Source organism: Rhinolophus sinicus, linkage group LG01 (genome assembly GCF_036562045.2).
Source record: "Rhinolophus sinicus isolate RSC01 linkage group LG01, ASM3656204v1, whole genome shotgun sequence".
Lineage (NCBI taxonomy): Eukaryota > Metazoa > Chordata > Mammalia > Chiroptera > Rhinolophidae > Rhinolophus > Rhinolophus sinicus.
This window is the reverse complement of record NC_133751.1, coordinates 68,148,064-68,173,611: the sequence shown is the minus strand read 5'-3', so window position 1 is coordinate 68,173,611 and position 25,548 is coordinate 68,148,064. Positions and strand designations below refer to the sequence as shown.

General features: G+C 43.7%; 2 protein-coding genes across 6 annotated transcripts in view; one reads left to right on the top strand and one right to left on the bottom strand.

Annotated features, from left to right (window-relative positions):
• Positions 1–25,548, bottom strand: part of DRD3 (dopamine receptor D3) — a 42,024-nt gene that overhangs the window by 12,991 nt on the left and 3,485 nt on the right. For all 4 annotated transcript variants that reach the window (XM_074331649.1, XM_074331643.1, XM_074331632.1 and 1 more), the window contains 3 exons: positions 21,530–21,834; positions 11,559–11,671; positions 3,369–3,511 (listed from right to left, as the gene is read on the bottom strand). In XM_074331649.1, coding sequence (XP_074187750.1) covers positions 3,369–3,511; positions 11,559–11,671; positions 21,530–21,799 — 526 coding nt within the window. In that variant the 5' untranslated portion in view covers positions 21,800–21,834. The remainder of the gene's footprint in view (positions 1–3,368; positions 3,512–11,558; positions 11,672–21,529; positions 21,835–25,548) is intronic.
• The window catches only part of TIGIT (T cell immunoreceptor with Ig and ITIM domains), a 94,523-nt gene continuing 93,460 nt past the window's right edge, over positions 24,486–25,548 (top strand). For both annotated transcript variants that reach the window (XM_019734816.2, XM_074331654.1), the window contains exon 1: positions 24,486–24,611. The gene's annotated coding sequence lies outside the window, so the exon portion shown is untranslated. The remainder of the gene's footprint in view (positions 24,612–25,548) is intronic.

The following is a 25,548-nucleotide window of genomic DNA, read 5'->3' as shown; positions in this document are numbered from 1 at the left end:
GATTTCCTAAACCCTTGTTACCAGCTACGGCTAATTCACTCTAGAATTTTTTATAGTCCAATAGCTATCTGATCCAGCAGAAATTTAAATACTAGTTATTTTTATTATCCGTGAAATGAAAAGACTGCTCATCCAGGGATCTTTAGGGTTTCCTCTAGCACCAACGCGCTGGGCTGCACTGCTGATAGGGGCTGGTGACGGTGTGATATTTGGCTAGATTGCTGGGCCTCTGCTGAGAGCGAGGACAGTCCGGGTCAGCCAGGCCCCACGGCCTTGGAACTCGCTGTGACCCAAGATCCTGCCTTATGTGTGCATCCAGAAATGCATGTTGACCTTTCCTCAGGCAATAAGAGCAACTCCAAGTTGAAAGAAAGTGAAGTTCAATTTTTCACACCTTGTGTTCTCTTGACGGTTCACAATCCCGTGTGGCAGCCCATTTCATTAAAAGAAGAACCCTGCCAGAAAGTTCTTCGGTGTTGTACTTCTTAGTGAAAGTTCATTTCCTTCCAATATCCCATGCTATTGGCAGTATCTTGCCCTTCTCTACTCTGCTTTTCACAGAGGGAGTAGAAAAAAAATGGCTGAGAGAAGTAATTTATACTGGGCTTTTGAATGAACTTGGGAACTTCCTTATAGATGGAAGAAGTGCTGGAGGAACCTGTATCTATCAAGATAATGACGCTGTACTGTGAAGGTCAGACTGAGGCAGAGAGGGACGCTGGGTTTCCCTGCCTGGAGTTCTGCTCACTAATTCCCAGAACTGAGTTCTCGGATGAGACAACTGATGTCCTCTCTGACCACTAGCAGAACTACCACTGTTTAGATTTTCCTTGGAGCAGGTGCATAGTTATATTTTGAGACATACCAACCTTTCCTAATACATAATAATAATAATAACAATAGCAACAATTAGCTACTTATCTATCGGGATCTTACGATGGACCTGACACTTTGACATAATATATGGATAAGTGGAGGGCTTATGATAGTCTTGTTAGTAAACTTAAAGATAAGAGAGAGAAGAGAGATTGAGAGAGAAGTGAGACTAGACACGTGTTAAATCATGGGCTTGCTTTGCCTTAATTCTATATTTCAAACTCCTTTTGGAAAGATTTCTCTGAGTTTTGTTTCTGGTACAGCAATGATCTCACTGCTGGTAAAAACACTGCAATGAGCTCATCATTCGTCTTCATTTTAGATGTTGTCATTAACTGGGAACTCGGTCTGATGTCAGATTTTGAGACTGTTTTAACGCTTAGGAGGGCGTGTCTCTGTGAGAGAATGACTGCCTTCGCCAGCCTCCAAGAATGAGTAAGAAGAACCACTCAGTCCAGCACACACTGGTGGGGATTTGCTGCTGGCCCAGGGGTTAAGCAATACTTTTGTCTAGCAGTGGTAGTGAGTGTCCCAGACGATAATTTCCGACTTAGAATGCACTTTCATATAGAAATAAGGCTATAGGAGGTGACTTCATTGTCAGACTAACCCAAAAAGCACTTAACTCATCAAAACTGGTATTTTAGTGTCAAAGTCAGTTTTTATAGTTGTGTTGGGAAATGTTGCTTTGGTTTGTGTGTGTGTGTGTGTGTGTGTGTGTGTGTGTGCACGTGCGTACAGCTGCATATTTGTGTGTATAAAGTGTCATTCAGTGAAAATAACCAAGTAATTCATGGTAAAGAGCAATGCAGAGATGATAATAACATCATATAATATTTTAGGAATTCCCTGAGTTAACCAGGCAAATACTTGACTACTTAACCTTTAATGTGACAGAGAAACAAGCTGGACCTTGAGCAGGTGGCATGTACTTGGCACATCTATATATGTTATCCCAATTTAATCTTTACTTAATTATAAAAAAGTCTGTGAAGGAGGTAGAATGGAATTATATCAGATGTAGGGTGAGATTCTAAAGTCAATGAGTAAAGTGAAAATTTATATAGAGTTGAAAAATCCCCTGAAGTACATATAAGGATATATGTGATTTGATTACAGCCTGGAACAGTAATAAGATGTATGACACAGTAATATGTCATATATTATAAAGAGTTCAAATGCAACATGTAATTTTAGTTGCTGGGCTTATTTGCAGGCAGTCATATATAAAAATAAATACTGAAAACTTCTTAACTAAATATATAGACTGAGTCTATATATTTGCATTTGCTCAAGTTTATGCTCCACCGTATTATTATCTCAAATTTATCAATAAGGAAACTTAACTCATAAAAGTTAAATATCTTGTTAAAGGAGACAGAACTGGTAAGTCATAGAATTAGAATTTGAATCTAGGTTGCTCTTACTTCAGAGCCTCTGTCTCTCTTCCTAAATGTGTTTTGATTTCTAAATCATTGTCGAGTAAATGACTCTTTGAAGATTACTTATAAGTTAGAATTTGCCTGTATTTATATGTAATGTGTTACATATAATATCTGCATGCACATAAACACTCAGCACTGTGTCTTGTACATATATGCTAGAAATTCATGAACCTGGAACACAGTCGGAATTGAATGAGCCAATCCTAATGGACAAAATAAGAAATCCAAATGAACACCAGAATGAGAGTTAGTCAGTTCTCTCTTAGCAAACACTCAGTATTTATTGTCAATACCCATAACCCTACTATATGTAACAATACTTTTCATTCAATACACGAAATTCCTGAGACTAAAAGACAGTCATGAACAGACACAGAAGACACTGATCCATATGAGGTGTAAAGTTGGATTGGTGTCTTATGTTTAAAACCCCAAACATCTCAGATATATACATTGTTCATCCATCCATCCATCCATCCATCCATCCATCCATCCATCCATCCAATAGAAGATGTACCTTGTGTCAACCATCATGGCCAGAATTTTTGTATATTAAAATATAAGAAATACATTCATCAATAATTTAGGAATCTATACTAGTTCCCAAATGCTAGAAATGATTCTTATTGAGCAAAAGTTAGAACTTTATATCCTACTTGAGGGCTTTTGTGATATATTATTTTGCATTGTAAGTCCATTAGGAATTGTCATCTTTTCATTAGCAAATCTCACCTGAATTATTAGTATGGTTTAGTTTTTTAACCGGTATATTTCTTCATATGAATACAATGATATTTCTTTCAAAATAGGTGTAAGGCAGACTTTTCATTAAGTGGCACAGAACTTTATCTCTGTGCCAATAATTGATGAAAGTTGCTTTATATTTTATTATCATCAACAAAGGTCAAAGCTTTGCAGTCCAGAGCATCTTCATTTGATTACAAAGTGCACTGGCCAGGGGTCCGAGATTTCAGGGCTGAGCACCACTTGCAACCACTCACGTGTGCTGTGAATCCCATGGGTGTTGGCAGTGGGGCCATCAGTTACCTGTAGTGTTGAAGCCAAAGAGGAGAGGGCAAGACACGGCAAAGGCCAGCACCCAGACAATTGTAATCATGAGGGCCACACGCCGGCAGGAGCTCTGTCCCGTGCCATGTTGGTAGTGAACTGGCATGACCACTGCGGTGTACCTGTAAAAGGATAGGAAGAGGAGATAGGCATGATGAGGACGGATGGGGGAACTGTCCAAAAGACAAGTTGAAGGAGATTGCTAGAGAAATAATCAGGTTGATAAATGTGGCAAGAGAAAAATAATTTTGTTGGAGAAAGAGAAAAGGTGAAGATAGTAGAAAGGTTGAGATAAGATAGATGAAGAACTCACTGAGGGGGCTGAGCAGAGAAATGGAGAAAGAATAAAAACGTTAGCATAGCAGCACTGGGGTGCCAGACAGCTTCTTCGCTGCGGCTGACTGATGGCCCAGCATATCTGAGCTCTGGATTCACCACTCTGAACCGAGGAGACTTTGGATGCTGGTGTGTGTCTTTACTTTCTCTCACAGTACTTCAGATAATGATAGAACTGTGCCCGAAGTGGATGCTTGCCCCTGCTTGTGTCCTAATATAAATTCTAACCCTCATAGTGATATTTATTCCAAGTAGCAGAGATTTTGAAAATAGAGATGAGTAATATCCAAAGAAAGCTTATTTTAAAATCCGGTTTTCATGCCGACTTAGTCTGTTTGGGCTGCTATATGAAAAATACCATAGACTGGGTGGTTTAAACAGCAACCATTTATTTTTTACAGTTCAGAAGGCTGAGAAGTCCAAGGTCAAGGTGCTGGCAGATTCAGTGTTTGGTGAGGACCCATTTCCTGGTTCACGGGTAGCTGTCTTCTCACTGTGTCCTTGGTGAAAGGGGCAAGGAAGCTCAGTGGGGCCTCTTTTCTAAGGGCACTAATCCCATTCATGAGGGCTCTGCCCCCAGGACCTAATTGCCACTCAAAGGTCCCACCTCCTAATGCCATTACTTTGGGGGTTAGGATTTCAACATAATGCATTTTGGGGAACACAAACCTTCAGTCTACATCACATGCTTTCACATGGTCCAAGCACGGTTCCTTATTGTTGTTGGATGCTGTTGTCTTTTCTACGGCAACCCCTCACACACATTTCCAGCAGCTTGTTGGACTTACCACCTGAACGATTATTCCACAGTCATCTCAAACACAAGTTATCTGAAATAGATTTCCCTGTCTCCTCACATCCCTTAATCTGGTTCCACTTCCTGCCTTTCCTCAAGATATCCACACCTAATACTCTGGCCTTTTGACTCCACTTTGGCCCTTCCATATAATTTTCTCATTCCTTCATTTAACCTTTCATTCATTCAATATTTATTGAGTCCCTGCTATATGCCAGACCCTAGACGGGAAAAATAGAGATGTGCATATAGGACATTGTGCCTGTCTTATGGGGCTTGGAGTTGAGTGGAATGGACGTATCAAAAAAAAAATTTTTTAATATAAAATGAAGAGTATCATGATAGAAATAAGTTGGGTGACATGTTTGAGGATAATGGAGGCTGTAAAAAAGGGGCAAATCAGCATAGACTGGGCAGGAAAATGAGAGGGGTAAGAGGGACCCAGCTAAGAGGTACGGTAGGGGAAGAACATTTTAGGTAGAAAATAGCAGGTCCTATAAATTTACCCATTATGATGTCCCTGTAGAATGTCCTCCCACTGAATGTAGACTGAACTTGTGAATATGATACAATATTTTCCCCATGATTAGATTACTAATCAAGAGACTGAGTTAATCAAAAGGGAGATTATCCTCAGTGGGCCTGATCTAATCAGGAAGCCCTTAGAAAGGACTGGGCCCTTCCTTAATTCAGAGAGATTCAAAGCGTAAGAACTTATCCTATCGGTTATGAAGGCGCAAACTGTCATGTTTTGAAAAAGGTCATTTGGCAGAGAATGGCAAAAGACCTACAGGAGCTGAGAATAACCCCTGGTTGACAACCACCCAAAAAGTGGGGACCTCAGACCAACAATGGCAAAGAACTGAATTCTACTGACAACCTGAATGACCTTGAAAGAGGATCCCAAGCTCCAGATGAGAACACGTCCCAGCCTACACCTTGGTTTCAGCCTTGTGAGACCTTGAACAGAGAACCTACCTGCACTATGCATGGACTTCTGACCTACAGAAACTGTGAGATAAAAAATGGGTATAATTTAAGCCACTAAACTTGTGATAATTTGTTCCACAGCAACAGAAGAGAGTCTTGTCTTTGTTCAATCTGTTATCCCTTCTCCCAGGCCTCTTCATCTTATAGAGAGAGCCCTCTAGCTTTGAACATATAACATTCTTACGCCAATCAGTCACGTGCTCTTCTGCATGCAGCTGTCTTGCCTCATTATAGAACTTGCCTCATGGCTGGAGAGAGAGAGTTCCAATATGAGCTAAGTTACTTGATGGCTCAAATCGTCTTGTAGCCTTGGTATTCCCTATAGATCCTTGTGCAAAGCAAGCAGTAAGAAGCTATTGCTTCATTGCCTCAATGATCCTGAAGGCCTCCTTCCCCATAAGAGGATAATTCTTTTCTTAGCCAAGCTCAAGAGATCTAACATGCACGGCTGAGTCTACATATGCTTCAATTTTTCTTTGTTTTCTTAGTGTCCAGGGAACCTGAAGGTCAGATTCAGAGCAGGAGCCTCCTTAGCCCCTCTGAGCACCTCAAGGCTTGGGGCTGAGGAAGGGAAGGCCAGCCCCTGGGCTGGAGGGGTTGGGACAAGTGCTCCCTGAGGCTCCTTCGATATGTGCCAGCTTTGCCTGAATCATCTGCCTTTTGTGCATCTGGCCTTAGAGTTCATGTGTTAACATTTGTATTCCCCAAAAGCAGCTTGAGAGTCAGCTCTGAGGGCTGAGATGGAGACAGACTCTGCAGGACTTGACCTTGGCACCATGATGTGACAGAGGTGGCTTCTTTCTCAAGGAGGAGTGATAGAGGCCCTTATTTAATAAGGTCAAATTAAGATTCCCCCACCAACCCTATGGGAGGCCCATGACAACCTGGTTCCCTTCCCCTGACGCACACGCATTGTAAGTCTTCCCTTCAACCGCTGACTGGGCGATGAAGGAGCAGGGCAAGTAGCACCTGGGGTTCCTCCAGGCCTCTCACTGTCCTCAGGACTTTAGACTCTGCTGGGGCAGTGAGCGGTGGCTTCAAGTCAAATATGCCTACCCGGGCCATGAGGCACCCTGGGGAAAAGACTGAGCCTTGAGTCTTGCAGCTATCACGGCTGAACAGCTGCAGAGGGTTGGGAAGGAAAGGTATGAGTCACTTCCTTCTGTCCATACCTGCAGTTGGGCCCATGTTTTTCATTTACATAATGTCCTTTGATGTAAAAGAGCCTGACCATCCCATACATTCAGTGGGGTGCTGCTAAATGGCTAACAACTGGCTCTCCAGGTGAAAGAAGCCCGAGTTTGTACCATTTGTCAGTTCCCCTGGTATAAATACTCCCACTATTGCCCATTTCAAGCTACAACAAAGGTTTCATAACTGGCTCAAAAACTTCTTAAAATGTTGCCAGTCAGCATTCACTAGCCGTCACCAGCTGTCTCCAAGCACACCGCTGAGAGTCGCAATCCTTTCCTAAATATGCTTTAATGTTCAGCAACTCCTTGGAGGTTCCTGTTAATTTAATAAGCCAGCAAGTGTAGGTAACACTGACTCCATGTTATGAAGGAGGAATCAGAGACATCAAGAGGTTACGTGATGAACCTGAGGTCACACAGCTGGTTGTGACAGAACCAGGTCTCCCACCTCTGAGACCAGGGTCTCTCCTGGGTGGCCCACTCCCTCTCAAAGGTCTGTGGGGACAAGGGCTTCCTCAGGAAAGGTGGTATGAAGGGTGGTTTGTACTTACGTAGAGAGAGCTGTGGATGCCCAGAGCTGAGTTTCCCGGGTTAACTTGATTCTGTTACTTGCCTGGGGGCCCTGTTAAAATACATATTCTCGGGCCGCACCGCTGGACGTTTTGATTAAGTGCTTCTGGAGTGAAACCCATAAATGTGTGTTTTTGACAAGCAAGTGCATCTTTTAATTAGACAAGTTTGAGCAAATCTACATGAGGCAAAATTTCTGTGTCAAAACTTCTTGTTACTTGGGTTAAAAGTGAGAGATGAGACTGCATGAGACTAATGTTGCCACTGTTACATTACATTTTTTTCTAATTATTTTTTAAACATGATTAAGCATTTAGAATAAATGAGGCCCCCAAACTTGCCTCTAGGGTTTTTCCACTAGGAAGTCTGCCATAGGCCTGAGACATAAAGGCTGTTCCGGAATTAGCCATAGGAGGGCACCATAATGCAGCCCAAACTCTGCCAGCTCCACCGGGTGAGAAGTTCATTGCTCACCTGGGGGCTCTCCAGGCCCTGTAGGAGGCGGGGAGGCAAAGCCGGAGGGGGGGGGAGGGGGGAGGGAAGAGGGGGAGCTGGTTCCTAGAGCACTGCAGGGACTCTGAATTCCCAAACAGGCTGCTCAGACTCTGATCTCCTTCGAAATCCATCGCGGATGACCGAGCGACCGCAGGCAAAGGCAGAGTAAGGCTTGGATGCAAGCAGGAGGCTAGCCTGGGGCCGCCCCTAACGTGTGGCTGCTGCGCTCACCGCGGGCCTGCGGACTCCGCGAGCCGCCCACGTCGCTCCCTCACCAGGCCCTCTCCCCTTGGGTTTGAGCTCCGAGCTCGCTGGGCCGTTTCTGGTGTGGCTGGAACACGGGCAGTGGGCAAAGTGGTGAAGTCCGTGGGCCTTGGAAAGAGACTGACTCGTGTCTGAATCGGTTCTTGCACTTAACTGCGTGGCCTGGGCCAAAGATTTGGCGTCTCGTCTTCCTTATCTGTACAATAACGTTTCAGCTCCATAGGGCTGTTATGAATAGTGAATGAGAGTAACTCTGTGAAGTTTTTTTTTAGCACAATGCCTGGCACCTATTAAACATTAAAAAACAATATGGTTATAATTGTCATTATTACTGTGCTAGCCCAAGGGATCTGGGATTGTTTGTATCAGTGAATTTATGGGTAGCTCCCTTTATTCCTGATTATCAGGGAACATTAAATTTATTTATCAAGGAAGTATGGCTTTCTATGTGCCAGACAACTATATGACGATAGTAATTCATTTAATCCTTATAACACTCCTTTTGCTATCATTACCACTAAACAGGTAAGGAAACTGAGGTCCAGGGAGGTTAATTGTCTTGCCCAAGGTCACATTGTTATTAAGTGGTCAAGCTAAGATTTTCAGCCCAGCTGTGTGGCTCCAGAGCTACGGCCCCGGAATATGGCTAAGCACCTCAGTGGACAGCAGTGTCGGGAGGTGAAAGAGGCTGACTGAATCCCTACTCCTGCACCTACCAGCTGTGTGACCTGGGCAAGCTTCCCTACACGGTCTAGCCTGAGCATCTTTATTTGGAAAATAGGGATAACACACCTACCTTGCTGGGGTGTTGTGTGGGTTAGCAATAATAAAAAGTGCTTCGTGCCTGGCACATAGTACATGTTCGATAAATGGCAGCTATTTCGATTGTTGCTGCTTTTAGAACCAGGCAAGTTAGGATGGGCACAGAGATAGCCAGGGCATGAAAGGCAAAGGAACTGTGCCTTGTCCACTCCAGGGAAATAGCACCTATGGAGCTGGGCTGCCGGCCGGGCCAGAGGTCCCTCCCTGGGTGCCCCATCCCCACCTCCACCTGTGAAGGGTCTACACATTGGAACAGACAGTTCTGCCAGGGGAGCTGGGGGCACTCAGGTTCTAGTCCCAGACCTACGTAGGATCCCAGGAAGCATGTAACATTTCTGCACAAATGAGTTAATCTATGTGCTCCTCCTGACTCCCAGTTCTGTGACTGGGGTTTTGTGGGCTTGTCACTCTACGGAAGGTCTCACGATCCTCTCAGAATTCGACCTCCATGGAAAGTTCTGTCCCAGAGTGGGAGGAGTGTGTGTGTGTGTGTGTGTGTGTGTGTGTGTGTGTGTGAGCTGATGAGGGTGCCTCTTGAGGAAGCTGGCTGCGGGGGGTGGGGGGTGGGGGGGGCGGCTTGAGAGACTGAGCTGGGTGGGAGGGCTTGAGTCTAACTCCCGCCTGGGTTTAATGAGCCTCAGAGCTCTGTGAGGGCTGCTTTTCACCACCTTTTATTTCATCAGACAGGGGGCTCAGTAAATCTTTAGTTCTGTGTCCCCTCAAGGAATTATTGAAGGAGAAAGCTTCTTGCAAATGACTGGAAAGCCCTTTGCAGCTTTAAAGTGCTTATTTAGATGCAAACTAAAACTCCGAGGTGCCTGTGACTCATCTGGTACCTATTGTGCTCCTGTGAAGACTCCCAGATGCGGAGGCCTGCCTGTGTGATGGGTGCCATTTGAGAGCCACTTAAAGAACTCCCCAGTGAATGAATTTGGTTGCATTATTCCGGGGCTCCTTGCAGAGGGCTGGAATTCTCACTGTTCGCATCGTGTTCTCCTCTGACACTTTCTCAGCCCTGTCCCTAAGTTAGTTCTGACCCAGGGTCTGGTGGGAGGGACCTGGCCCACTGTGGAGGCAAGGAGCCAAGGGGGTGGGGGCTCGTACTTACCCACTCTGCTTTTTAGCAAAGAAAAGGCGGCCTTCATCCAATTCTTAGGCATCCAGAGCTATGCCGAAGAATCTAATGACAACAGGAGTACTTGCTTTCAAAAACCCTTTCATCACTTCCTTTTCTTTCCTATGTCTTAGTACCCTGTTAGTACAGACCGGGGCTTCATGACCGAAAAATGCTGAATCCATTTGGTTAAGTTTGTCAGACTGGTGACTAGCATTGTGTGAAGACCAAAGGTCTGCATGAATGACTACATTTTTAATGAATTGACCAGTCATTTGGCATCACATGAACAGAATTTCATGCTGTGTACTGCTAACTGCTGTGAAGGATAATGGAGACAGCTTTTCCAAGGCCAATTTTCATTCCTAGACTAGGGAGGAGGCTCCAATTTGAGGTGTGGTTAAGATTCGTTCATATAGAAATGCAAGCCAAGACGGGAGCGTCCTTCTCCCCCGGGATCTAAGGCATAAGTGGCTTGGCCCTTCAGCTGTCAGGTAGGTGAGTGCTATGCTTTCTGGGAGTTTTCCTGTATGGGACCGATGCCAATTCAGGGTTTATTCTTGGTGGTTGTGTCTTAAGTGGTGAAAGTAGAAGTGAGTGTTAAGTGTGTCTGCCGCCTGCAAAATGGTGCTCCTGTGCAAATGAGAAAAAGGCACCCTCTCCTGGCCGACTCAAGGCTTGGCAGGTGAAGCACTGGCTGAATTCGGTTCCCACGCCCTAGTGTAGGGCATGACAAGCACAGCCTCACCTACCAGCCCATGCGTGAATGTGTGTGTAGAGTGTAGAAGCACATGCTCAGAGGGGTAGAGAGTAGGGGCAGGAGCCAGGAGGCTGGGAGGGGCCTGTCCCAGAGCCTCTCCTAGAAGCTCTCTTTGTTCACTTCTTCCCTCCCTCCTCCAAGACTGGGCTCCCATTCTCTCCCATTCTCTGGTGTCCTTTCTGAAGGTGCGCATTTGTGCGCATTGAATGGCTACCCTCAGGCAGGGACCATTCAATTCGGTTTAATGTTCTTTGTTCAAGGTTCTGTAATAGTCACAGCAGGGAGACCCACAGGTGATAAGGACCTAGGATGAGTAGAAGAGTTTGGGGGGTGGAGGTGAAGACGTAACAGATCAGATGCTGTTACTTCTGGAACATATTTATGTAATAAATGTAAAGAAATCACACAAAGCACTCCTTCCTCCCTCCTTTTACCAAAACACCAACAGAGTAGTAACAGGAAATTTTCTTCCTGACCCAAGTCAGCTCACCTTTCATCATTGTCCCCCGTCTCCCAATTAGGAATCACAAAAGCCTCCAAAGATGGTGGGAAGACAAACCCAAAATTCTCTTTAGTGACCTGGGGGAAAGGACAGGCTAGGAAAGCTTTTGGAGAATTATTTCTGTCCTGTTACACGGGTTTCTTTTCACCCAGAAACCATCATTTAAAAGAAAGTGAGGAAAGAAAATGTTCCAGTGACAAGCTCTACGCCTCAGTGACCCCAATGCCGTGAGGTGCAAAGCCTGTGTCTCAGGTACAGCAAGAGCAGCTTCCACACCTGGTCTAGGCTGACTCTCTCCTAAGCCAGGGAGGGGAATCACAGCCCTACCTGTCGATGCTGATGGCACAGAGGTTCAGGATGCTGGCTGTACACATCATGACATCCAGGGTGACGAAAACGTCACAGCACATGCGGCTGAAATTCCAGACTCCACCTGTTACCTGGGCATCAGAGATAAGGATGTTAGTGTTCTCCCCAGTAAAGGGATGACAACCTAAGCAACTCTGCTGCCTTCCCTAGGCTGCCACGCTGTTGTTACATCATCATGACCAAGGGCAGACAGACATCAAGGGAATGCTGAGCTGCCCAAGGCTGGTCACCCAAGAAAGGACAAATTCACAGAATGTTAGAGCATTAGTGCTGGAAGGTATCTTCCAAATCAACAGGTCGGTGTTTTTCAAAGTGTGGTCCACAGTGGGGTACTCATTAAAGATGAAGATTTCTGAACCCTTTCCTGAGTCAGATTCTCTAGACCTGGGGCCCATGTATCTTCATTTTAAAACGACCACTCCCCTCCCCACCCCCAAACACACCAAGATTTGAGAATCACTGATCTAGCTCAAACTCAGGAGGCAACTCAGGAACATTGTGGTTCAATGATATGCCCACAGATGCGCAGCTGGTAGTAAATGACCTTGGGTGACCGCCAGATGTGTGCACTGTGCCCAAACTGCCTCTCTGAAGTCCTCCATGCAGTGGGGAGTTCACCATGCACCCAGAAAATAAGCTGAGAACACATGTTTCTTAAAACTTACCTCCAAAATGAAAATCTATCCAGCTTCTGATTTTAAAGCTTGGAAGCATCCTGGAACAACATCTCTAAGAACCTAAGTCTGTGCCAGGGTGCCTGCCTTTGACACCTGGGTCCCAGTCACCAAGAGGTGGGGAGAAAGGCTGGGTCCAGGAAATTGGAAAGGGGCCCAGGTCCTCTCTGCCACTCACAGAATCAGTGAGGATGGTTCTGACCTCATGCATTTACACGTGTTCCAAGGTCCACATCTTCCTCCCACTAACACTTTTAAAAAGTCAGGAATTTAGGTAATTTAATTTATATTCTAGCACATTTTAATTTAATTTTTTTTTTTTGCATAACTTGATTGTACCAGAGAAATGTGTCAGGGGTTGCCACTGTCAGAATGTCCACAGATGCCATTCTTGGGCCCCAAGGCTTTTGTTCATTTGCCAGCTTCCTGCCCACGGTGCTGCTGTTCTTGGGGACCATGTTCTCTAGGAGAAACATGTGACACCTTGTGTCCCTGGCAGTAGCTGGGTGTCCCTGCTGGGTAGACCCAATGACGAATTAAGAGGAAGGGAGAATGAAAAATAGGCACAGTTGCCTCTGAAGTAGCTTCTCAAGGAAAAAAGCGATCTCGTTGAAATGATAGTGGGTAAACATGATGCTGTTCGTCCCTCTATTTTTCTCATCCAAGAATCTTGTTATACAACCAGGTCGCTTTACTATTCATTCCTGTTTTATCCCACGAAAACAAAGTCTCTCAACCCATCCCCTTACCTATTTAATTCTTTCCCCTTGGATTTATTTCCTTTTCAGCATTTGATTTTATCACTATATTGGTCATCTCCAGACTCTATTTTGGGAAACTCTGACCAAAGATATGTTGTTTAAAAACGACAATGACAAGTTCAAACTAGCTATGAAGTCCTAACTTTTGCTCATTTGTTTGTGGATTTACTTTCTCTCTTTAAGTTCAACCATTTGACAATGTATAAAGGCCTAACTAATATGGCTTTATAGGATTTCTGAGAATGAAATACTTTTCAAAAGGGAGATGTGTAGTCGTAATGACACAATGATTTAAGGGAGCCTGGAGAATAAAAGATAGTTTTGCTCAGTACACAGGATGTTGTTTGCTTTAAAAGCTTCTTGCAAAAAGTTGAATTTTGTATACTAAATCTCATTTTAACATACAAATACTATGCAATTTATGTCTTACGTTGGGAAAAAACCCACTTCCCCTCCAAATTGTGAGTGCCTGTTTTTATCTGTGTCTTGAGGGTGCAAAGTAGGTGAGAGGATAGGTAGAACAATAGCGAACTCCAGTGCTTGCTGGGTGTTCGTTCATTCATTCATTCATTCATTCATTCATTCATTCATTCATTCATATAGCAAGTTGTTGTAAAGCTCCTAATACTTAGTTCATAGAAGGAGGGTATGTTATATGTTTTAAGAGGTTTTAAAAAATGTACTTCAGGCTCTGTCCTTGAGGAACTTATAAGATTACTGGAAAAGCAAAGGATTCTTAAATAAAAATAACTAGAGATCATCATGAGATACTAACAATGTTAATACAATCTCACATTTCTTGACAACTTGCTCTATGTGAGTCATTGACGCACATGACCCATTCCAGGAACATCTGTAGCTTTGAAACTTCAGATTCTGAAAACTGAATTTATTTTTGACTGTATGTGCTCTTACAGTCTTTTGAGGACAAATTATGCACTTACTTGATAGGAAATGAAACACCTGTTACTTAACTCTTGGCTCCTAGAACAGTGCCTGGCGCCCAAATCTATTCCGAAAGAATAAATGGTCTCTGACACAATCTGCATTAATACTAATAACTAGCATTTTTTGAATGCTCATTAAGTCTTGATGTTTTGCGAAGCACTTTATATACGTGGCCTCCATTGCTGATTATAATCCTATGAGAGGGGACTGCTGCCATCTTTATTACAGAGAAAGAGACGAAAGCTCTGAGAGGTTCAGCCCCTTGCCTGAGGTGGCACAGCTAGTAGAGGCACACAAGGCATTGGAAGGTAGGTTGTTCTATGCCCTGTTATAAGGAAATGTCAAGGGTGGAGGGGGCAGTTATTGGAAAGGGGTGGAAATGGGTGAGCACGAGGGGAAAGGAGAAAACCATGTCCTCATCCAGGATTTTTGTGTGACAGACTGCTTCATTTCCCTTCTATGGAAAGAGACACCCTTCTTCTGATTGCCTCCATCTCAGGGTTGCAAAAAGCAGTACAAAAAAGCAGTGGTGGCTGCTGACTCTGGGGCCTAATGAAGGTACACACCTGGCAGATTTCTTTGGTACCGTTTCTTTAGTCCATAAGGGCCAAAGCCCTCAAGCTGTCCTCTGGCTTCCGGGCCCCCACTGTGCCACCCCATTCTGGCTATCTTCTCTTCCTTTCTCCAATTCTGCCATCAAAATTTCTCTCCTTGATCTCAGCTAAGTGACAGAAGAAAACAATCTGATTAGCTGATTAAAGTAATTCCCACTGAGGTGCCATCACTTAGCCTTCCCCAGAACTTACTCATTAAAATGAATTTCTGATTGGTGGGATGTGTAATGGAAATACTTGTTTTCATTGGAGTTCTCCACACCAAACAAGTAATGGTTAAGTTATGAAGAAGGAGCTGCAAAGGGCCAAGACCATGTAACTCTCACCCATTATCTTACAGCTACCCAAAGAGGTAAATATTATTTCTAGTTTATGGATAACAAAACGGAGTTGAGAGGAGTTGAGTAAGTTGCCTAGGGACACATAGCTAGTAAAAGGGCTGGAATTTCAAACCCTTAATATTAATCATTGCTCTATTTGCTTCTCAAAGGCCAGCGCCTTAACACTCACTTCTGGGAAATGGGCAATTTAACTCCATTCTAATAACATAGGCGGGGGAAGAGTTGGTGTTTGTCCATCCATCCACCCATATATCCAGTGTTTACTGAGTGCCCATGAGAGGCCGGATACTTTGCTTGGGTGAGCATGCTGAAATGAATTAAACCTGTTTTTGTCTCCAAGGCCTCAGAATATAGTGTGTGCATGTTGGCAGGGGAGGGTGGGGTGATGTGTGAATGTGTGGGGCTGAATTGAGAGCCGGGTAAATAGACACTAAGAAAATAACTATAATACAATGTGATAAGTGTGACAGTGCGGTAAGTAGAAAGTGTTGGAAGAACACAAGAGGTAAAGTGACTTTTGAAATTAAAGCAGGAAAAAAAGGCAGAAAAAAAATGTGATTGATTTAAAACTCTTTGAAGACATGATTCTACCTTTCTCCTGAATCCTAATGAATAACTCACTTCAGAATCATATAACAGCCAGGTGGTGTTACTCTCACTTGCTAATGAATATAACTCACTCCCTTTGGCAATACAGAAGGTGGGAGTGAGTAAGCAAGAAAGTGTCTTCAGGTACAGAAGTTGGCTATTGATTTTCAACAGACACAGCCTATGGCAGCATTCCCCAAATTTACTGATTATAAGGCAGCATTTCCCAAGTCACCTGAGGCTCTGGTTAAACAAAATGTTTCTCAGGCCCCACTCAGTATAATACGTTGCTCCAGAGATTCCAACTGCCTGGTGGGAGGTTTGGGAAATGCTGGTCTGGAGGGTATGGGGGCCATGACATTATTTTTAGAGATGGGTGTCTTAAAGCAGAGCTCTTTTAAGCAATTTTTTGTTCTATGGATCTCTTTAGCCTCATGGTTGGTCCCCTTCTCAGAAGAATGTGTTTGAATGCATACAATAAAATATAATGGATCACAAAGGATACCAATTATATTGACGTATAGTTGCCAAAGTATTTTAAATATATGTGCTTCTTTAACAATGCGTTAAATGACAGGACGTGTCAGCAGGTTCAGAAGTCCCGTAATTTCAAAGTACTGATGAATATAAATGGTATTTCAAGGTGTCTACCACAGCTGTCATGTGATTTGAAAATATAAATATCTGTGATTTGTACTGGTGACATTAAGGATTTCTTCTGTTGTGGGTTGATGCCCGCTTTCATAATTGAAGGAAATGCTAACTTTCAGCTTAGTGAAAATAAAGAAGTAATTTTATTTATATCCAAGTTGAAGGATTCCCCAGATTAAGAACTCTTGCTATAAGGGATGGATTTTTAGTTGTTTTGGGGACATAGCCAAGGGGCAAAGATGGAATTACTTCTCTAATTAATCTCTTCATTTCATTTTTTTTGTTTGCTGCATTTGGAATTGTTTTTAAGGAGGGCATTTCTGGGGGTTCACTTCTCTGAATTCCAATTTGCTCATCTGTGAAATGGGGTTTTTATAGATTAGTGGTTCCCAAATGTCAGTTTGTTGCAGAATGGCCAGCTGGCTGCACAAATCACTTGGTGTGGGAGTGGGGCTAGGGCTGGGAGGTTGGTTACAATTACTGTTCTACTTGGTAGCATCTGGGGTAGACTCAACTGTCTGTATTTTGAACAAGAAGCTTCCTGTAATGAAAGTTTATCTTAGAATTGGTCAAAGTGTAGGTGCATAAGAATCATGGAAGAGCCCATGTAAAATGCAGACTCTCCTTTATTTCTAATAATCAGTATTATTACAAGGCCCAAAGGCTCCTGTCTCCCAAAGCAGTGCTGCTCTTTCCTGTCATTACTATCTGACCTTGATGACTCTCTCTGTGGTGAGTTTTCCTGCCTGAACCTATCCTGCTCTTTGTTTTTGCTTGTCTGTATTATTTAACCCTCGAGTCTTCTTTTCCTCTCCATCCTGAGACCCAAATACTCTGAGTTTAGTATTCCAAGTGTTCCCCTGGCTGCTTATATTGCCTTTCTGCCCTGATATAAGTGCATTAAACATCACAAAAAGTGCTTACCCAAGTGGAACAAAATGTGATGGTTGTGCTTGGAGAGGAAGCCCCAAACAGAATGTAGTTTCTAAAGCAGGAAATTAAAAACTTGAGAGGGAATCGGAGATGAAACTATTTGGTATGACACAGAAAAGGGTTTTTGAGAAAATGCTGCAAGCAGAATAAAAGAGACAGCCAGGCCAGGGCACTCGGAAATATAACTAATCTGAGGTCACCTGCATGGTTTTTATCATGAACTTCTCTGCTAGGCCTGGGGACAGAGAAAACCGATGAGGGTTAGTGAGTGGCCCCTGCTCCTTCTCCTTTATATACTGCCTGAGCCCAGGCTCCTGTTGCCTTAGTGATGAGAACGGTATCCGTGAAAGCTTCTGTGGGGCAGACTTGCTCACTGTCCTCTTCCCTCTTTCCAATAGTCCTTGGATTCTACTGGGAATCCATGAGCTGCCCGAGCAGTTGATGTGTTCCATGGAAAGAACACAGAACCTGTGCTAAACCAGCTCTTCCATTCAGCGATCAGTTCAGAGAAAATTATGTGCCGTAAGCCAGGCCAATCAAAGGACACCTTCACACTTCTACTAGAAATTCTAAGGCAGATTGTCTCTCTTGCTGGGAGTGGTGTGGTATGCACATGGGAGGCCTGGTGCTTTCTCTTTGCTTACAGATAAGGCCAACATATGGGAGAAGACAGAGCTGAGAGAAATGGAGCTGTATCCCTGTTCCAACTGTGCCTGCAACCCCCCTTACCACATGTAAAGTTCCTGCTGTGAGAGCCAGTGCATTCTGTTTAGTATTCAAGTCAATTGGAATTAAGTTTTCTTTTTCTTACAGCTAAAGGTGTCTCAACTGAGACATTTATAGATTATACTTTTTAGTTCTCAAAGCACTTCCTCAGTTGATGACCATTGAGCCTAACAGCAATCCTATGAAACAGGGAAAGTGTAGTTGTCACCTCCATTTTATTCACTTAATTCCCACATCTTCTGACTCCCAGTTCTGAGTCTTTTTTATAGCACAACTCTGTGTTGGAATGACATTCATCCCTGTGAATTTCAGCAAAAGCATGATGTTACGTGACATTTTATTGCCTACCTCACAGCAATTCCTCACACCCACATATTCGTTTTGACTAAAATCCACATTTTCCCATTTTCTTTTCTATTCTCCCTTGCAGCTAAAAGTGGCTATATGATCCACTTCTGGCAAATTAGGCTTAAGTGAAGTCCTTTAGGGAGCTGCTTCAAGCCACTGCAGGGAAAGGGCCTTTTCCTCCCTTTCTCTGCTGTTCCCACCCATCCTGTATTCGAATCCTATATGCTGGGGTGATGGCAGCCATCCTACGAGTAGCACAAGGAAGTCAGCCAGCTCGGGAAGGCTGGAACGTCTGATTCTTGACGACATCCTGGGGCAGCTGAACGAACGCCAACAATTGCCTTCCTCCAGAATTCTGGTTATGTGACAGACGTAACTCCTATTCACCTAAGCCACAGTTAGTCAAATTTTCCAATATTTACAACCCAAACATCCCTAACTCATACATACTGGTGTCTGGCGAAAGGAGCCAGTTTTCCTTTGAAGGAAGGTATCTGGCCAGTGTGAGCCAATACTTCCTTCAGAGAAAATGAATGTATTCAAATAAAAGCACAGGAAGCTGTGAATTTGGCTGCTCATTTGGCCCCCCACATGGTGTTCTGCTCATTTCTGCCCTATGCCCTTGGAGGCCGTTAGCCTACAGAAGCCTCTGTGGTCAATACTGCATCCTTCCCTCTTTCCAAAGGAGCTCTTAGGTTTAATTATGCAATTACTAGACCAGCTACTCAAACTGTGCCATCCTGAGGCTAAGTTAGTGAGAGTCTGCTTTGCTCTTCTTTGAGACACATGGATTTATATGTTCACAGTCCCTGTAAGGGCTCAAAGTGCTGATTCTCTGGTTAAGGTACCCCATCTGCTGCTGAGGTCCAGCGAAAGCAGGCAGGTATTTAAGACTAAGAAATGTATATATACTGGGGTGGGGTAGGGAGACCTGGTCCTTTGGACTAGAAACTTCTAATATCTTAACTGGTCATCTGTTAATAATGGCTACTTTAAGTCATATTTTATCTTTTACTAAGATAGACCCTGAGTGGACTGTTGGAGAAAGTGATATAAGATATTAAATTGCATTGGCTAGAACCTTGAGGCAATTTAGAAAGGACCAAAAAGAGGTCCCGAAACCCATTTCTCAGTGGAGAGCTGTCTTTGCTTCCATGGCTCTTCTTTATATGATTGTAGACTAATTTGGCCATGCTCTTGATTGCTGAACACCTACATCAAATAACTTGTTGGACAGAGGGCATGTTGGTTTTATGAGGGGAAACCAAGAGCTCCACCAGAATTCTTCTCCTGGGGAGAACCCATAGATCCAACCTGCAGAGGGTCCATTAACCCTTTGGCAAGATTTCATGCCGGCCTTTTGCAGACTCAGTTGCTCTTCTATGCTCAGCAGTAGAATGGGGGCATCATGTATATTGGTGGGTGTGGCGAGAAGGGTCTGCCATGGTGTCTAGTGTGGAAAAGTTACAATGTCCATCTCCTATATCAGTATCTACAGAGCTTTTCCACTACGGTCCACCCAGACTCCTGGTAGCCATCACAAATAGACAGCCAGAGTTTGCTTGAGTGGCTTTTTTTATAGACACCAAAAGCCCTGGTTTTATTTCAGAGGCAATTAAAATGCTTATTAGACTAAAAGTCCTCTTTCTGCATTTGTTTCTGACATTCATCTTTCTGGAAGACTTAAGAATCCTTGTAATGTATAGAGATGGACAGAAACACCTTGGGTGGTGGTGGTATAATGAATCATTGACTGATCCATACTAGGTTACAGCACCTAAAGTCTGCCTCACTCTTGAACAGAAATATCACATACTTTTAACTCCTTTTAGTCTCATTATTATTGGATGTTAAAAAAAAAAAAATCATTGTGGCAATAGATACAGCAGCAAATGACATAAGCAGGAATTTCCCACCTAATGCATACATTGCAGAACACATTCATTTACTCATTCATATATCAATTATTTATTTAGCACATATTATTTGTCAAGTAGTATGCTTGGACTACAGGAAAAACCTCTGTACTTTGTACTTCAAGGATGTCTCAGCCTAATTGGGTTGACAGAAAAGTCAATAATTACAAGACCCTGTGCCATCAGGATTATCTTAACTGGGAAGAGTAAACATGTATTTTTTCTCTGAGTATTTCCTTAGCCTTTAAATCTATCCCAATCAGCCTAGTTCTTCTTTATTTTTCTTTTTATTTTCTTGATTTCTTTCTTTTATGTCTCCCCACTGAGATCGTAAGTCTAATTTTAGTTCCCAGTCTTTCTTTAATATGGGAACTAGCCTAAGCCTATGTTCAAGGATTTTGCTCTCCTGTGATATGTCATACTTAATTAACTGCCATCTTCACTATTAATATTAACTGTGATATTAATTTGATGAATTTTAATTTCTATTAATCATAGCATAATTTTGATCCTTCATTGGATACCTCTTTAGAATGATACACAGTGCAGAGGAGAAATATTAATAGTATATTAAGATGTCCTTAAAAAACTCTTTAGTAAGTTGCATGTGTTCTGGTAAGAGTATATGTTTCTTGAACAGATATAGGCACCCCTACTTCCTTGTCAGCAAGTGGGTGTTTTGTCTTGATCACCTCCTGCTTCTGCTTTGTACTTTCAAATGAAAACACTGTCAAATTTAAGAAATTTTTCTCTCCAAATAAAGTCTCCAATGTTTGCTGCATGATCTGATTTGTGAGTGTTGTGTACTGTTAATGCAGGCATCAAAAATATACATTTGAAGGTTTGGTCGTTCCTCTACAGTCTGTGGTTCCCAGGAGGAAAGAGCCGAGTCTGAGGGCAACTGAACCATCAAAAGAATTCTGATTTATTTGCAGACTATTCTTTCTTTCTTTTCCTCTCAGTCATTAACATTTTTTTTCTAAAATTCCTTTAGCACTCCCTACACCCCACCTTCGTTCTGTGTCTCTCCTGCACATCCTCACCCCCATATACATTGAAACACCGATGAAGATGCCCACTGGACTGCCTCCCCCAATCCCTCACATCTCTGAGACATGCCTGGCACAGATAGTAAGGTTAGCACATTTCTAGGACAAGTCCCATCACTCAATTCTGGTCACCTGGATACTGGAAGCTTGGGAACAGAATCATTCCCAGATCCCAGGTTCTGATGTGAGCAAGAGATACTGGATAATGGCTGCTGTCAAGACCGTCAGTTTTCTCATGAAAAGCAAAATGACAGGAGCTCTCCTTCCTTCCCAAGTCCCTAGATCACAACAGGGAACATTTTGAGCCCAGAAGGCCAAGCGATCAGGGAAGACAAGGACAAGCGTGGTCACATGGGCAGCCCGCACCTGGCCTCACTCACCTCCAGGTACACGACCCAGGGCATGACCAAGGTGGCCACCAGCAGGTCCGCCACGGCCAGGCTCACCACCAGGTAGTTGGTGGTGGTCTGCAGGACCCGCTCCCTCAACACAGCCACACACACGAGACCATTGCCGAAGATGATGGCCAGGATGAGTGCACAGTAGGAGAGGGCATAGTAGGCATGCGGGCGGGCCCAGCTGGGGCCCGTGGAGTTGTCTGCCCCACAGGTGGAGTTGACGTGGCCACTCAGTTGAGTCAGAGGTGCCATTGCCCGGAGGGAGAAGAGTGACCCCAATGGGTTTCCTAGGAGGAGACAAAAAAACAACGATGGTAAAATCAGATGCTTTGGAGCTGGGCTGCTTGCATGTATATTTTGATTTGTTGCTTCAATAAATATTTATTGAGCACTTCTTATATGCCAGGCACTATTCTAATCATTGGAAATACAGCAGTGAACAAAAGGGATAATAACACTCCCTGCCTTCTTGAAGCCTTCATTCTGGAGGAGACTAATACACAAGAGAAATCAAGGATGTAGTATGTTCGATGATGCTATGTATTTTGGAGAACAGTAAATCAGGGAAGGAGAGGGTGAGAATCATGTTTGTGTGAGCAGGGTATCTGAGTGTAAGTTTTAATTAGGGTCATCAGGAAGCCTTCATGAAGGAGGTGACAATTGAGTTAAGAGCTAAAGGACCTGCGGAAGCTGACTGTGCAGGTATCTGGAGCACGAGTTCTCTAAGCAGAAGGAACAGCAGGTACAAAGACAGGACAGCTGGCCTGTGGAAGAAACAGCAGGGAGGCCTGTGTGGCTGGAGCCAAGTGAGGCAGGGGCAGAGTGGAAGGGCATGAGGTTGAGAGGATGTGCAAGGCTGTTGAAAGAACCACACTTGGACTCGGAGTAAGATGGGGAGCCACTGCAGAATTAGAATCACAGCTTCACCACTTCCTAATGCTGGGGCCTTGGGCTTGTTACTTCACCTCTCTGGGCTTCATTTTCCTCCTCTATAAAATGCGGAAATGATGGAAATTATTTCCTTAGGGTTTTTGTGAGACTTAAATGAGCTGTTATACTTGTATATATGAGACATTGAAAACCATATCTGAGACCTAGAAAGCTATATAAGCGTTAGCTCTTTTGTTCTATTGGTCTGTTTCTCTTAGCTTCCCACCCATCTGTCTTTGTTTACTCCCTCCCACCCTCTATTGCCCCCATTTGCCTTTTCCCCTGCCTCCCTCCGTCTCTCTTCACTTCCTCAATCTCAGTCTCTCTCTTATATCTCACATACAGCATGGTAGCGTTGGGAGACTGGGTTGTGGGAGAGAAAATCAAGAGGAATGAAGTCTGGAGGCAAACAGTGGTTTTTATATTTAGGGGAAAAACCATGTGTGGGATTTAATTTGAAACCTCCTAAATCTTAAAGATTGGTTACCAATTAGAAAAGTGTTTAAACCCTATGAAGTCCTCTCCCCACCCCCACATCCCACATCCATAGGCCATGACTCATGCACCACCTATTTTCAAGCTATGATCTAGTCCAATACCCTCACTTTTCAAACAGGGAAATAGAGACCCAGAGAGATGAGTGGTATGTCTTAAGTCACACAGCTTATTATAATAGTAGCAGAACTAATTCTCCCAATGTTGTCCTTGACATCTGAAAGCCACAACAACGATTTTGTCAGTTTCCCACTGGGAAGAGCCAATCCTCAAACTGTGGGGACTTGGGACTTAGAGTGGGAAAGGCATTAGAGCCTATCAGCTGCCCCCATGCCCCAGCCTGTTGGGGCCAGCATTGAAGAAGGGACTCTGGGCAATTAGAACCAGGTTTGTTTGTGTCTGTGGGGGACAAAACTCACCATATCCTGAAGTAAAACATGGAAATGCCTGTGTGCGAAGGGTAGCAGTGCATTAAAGCCATGTGCTGGGAGAAGACACTATAGCCTACAGTCTGGCCCTGAGACCTAGGCAAGACTGACTCCAGCCCTGAACCCTGTGCTTTAGAGGGCCCTACGCTGGCCCCCATTGGATCATATCCTCCCTATAGGATGAGGTGGTACCATCGCATAGCACCAAGGAGCAGGGCCACCAAGAATCCACACTCCCATTTAGAACACACTCTGGGTGCTGACATCACAGAAGTCTCGGCCAAACTGCTTGGAGCCTGCTTCCAGGGCAGCAGCAGTATCCTTCTGGATCTGCCACCCTGAGGGTAGACTGTGCCCTGTATATGTGCGGCCCCTGGGCTCAAGGGGTAGCTCTTTTGGGAGCTCAGATGAATAGCTTGGGTGTAGCCCGAAGTGGGGAGAGAAGAGGACAGAATCCCTGGGACAGGCTCGGGGGTGAGACGCTACTTCTCCTGCCCTCTTACAATTTATATGGAACTCTTAAGCACCCAAGAATGCTAAACTGAGACCTGGCCTTTGAGATTGTTAGAAAGTTGTATTTGTCAAGGCAGGAGCATTAAACATTTTATTCAATGATTTGTTGGTTATGACTAAAATATTTAGACATGGAGTATATGGCCCTCCATGGGAACTCTTGTTCCAGCACTTGGCAGAGGTAGAGGCTGGCTTGGTGGACAGGATTTGCTCTCACTCCTGATATCTGCAGCTCTCCTTGGATTAGGAGATTCGTTTGATCATGGCTGTCATTTTGTACCTAGTTCTGAAATTTTTCAGCCTGGAATGTGTAAGTGTTAAAATGAACAAATGATTGTTCAGGGGTGACCGACGTGGATTAAACGCAGAGAACTGTTTAAAAAAATATTCTTTATCTTGGCACACTGTTTGCACTCAGTCTATTTTAAAGCATAATAATAATTTTTGATAATAATTATAATTTCCTCATTATTCGGAGAAGGGCAGCCAGTACCCTGGAGATAGCACTGCTGTTGCCAAGAGCTTTTGGAAAAATACAGTGCTTTCTGATTGTTCAAGGATATTTTCACCTTTGAGGCAGGCTTAGGCCCAGAAAGCCTTTTCTTCTGCATTTGGGCCACTTGGAAAGCAGAGGCCAGAAATCACTCTTTCCTGAGGTCTGCAGTTGGCTAATGTCTTAGTCTCATTTCACCTGTCAGGTAAGAGGGAAGCAGAAAACCTTGGGATATTTGTTACCACCTTGCTGGACTTTTTACTCTGCTGAGGTTTGACAGCTAATTAAAAATAGTAGAGCTGAATGTCAATGACTGATTACGGGAGGGGAGATCTTCAACTCTGAAAATTGATTCTGAGGCTGATGTTGGGATCACAATTGCACGGATTTCTGATTTATTTATTTATTTTTGGGCATTGTACTGTCTCTGGTCACAGATTCTTTCTAGCAGCGGGTGGGGGTAAGTCTAGGTTGTCCGGCAGTTCTTGATGAGTTGTGGGTGTGGGAGATGAAAGCAGAAAAGGAGTGAGATGCTAGATTACTTCCCACCTCTCAGCTAATTGTTTCAACCTCCTCCCTTTTTAGATTTTTTTTTTTTTTTTGTACTTATATAACACAGAGCTGGGCTGGGCTTTCTCCTTTCTTTCTCTCTCTGACAGATATGCTAACAGATAGTACACTGGTCTCAGGCAGGAGCAGCAAAGAGCCTGGAGAATTCATTAACTTAATAATCACTCTCTAATAATTCACAATGATAGCCTGGTTTTCTCATCAGCAAAATGAGAATAATCATATCCACTCTATAGGGTTATTGTGATAATTAAACACAATTATATATGTGAAGGCTTGGACCTATTGACAATCTGGGCTTGATAATTCTTCATGGTGGAGGGGTTGTCTTGTGCACCGTAGTAGGAGGGTTAGCAGGGTCCCTGATGTAGACCCATTAGATGCCAGTAGAACTCTCCTGCTCCCAAGTTATGACAACGAAAAATGTCTCTAGACATTGTCAAATGTCCTTTGTGGGGCAAAATTTCTCTCCCCATTAAGAATCACAGCTCTAACATAATGTCTAGCACATAGCACTTGAAACATTGCAGCATTTATTGTTAAAGGGAAAGTGGGAACAGGTAAAGGGGTCA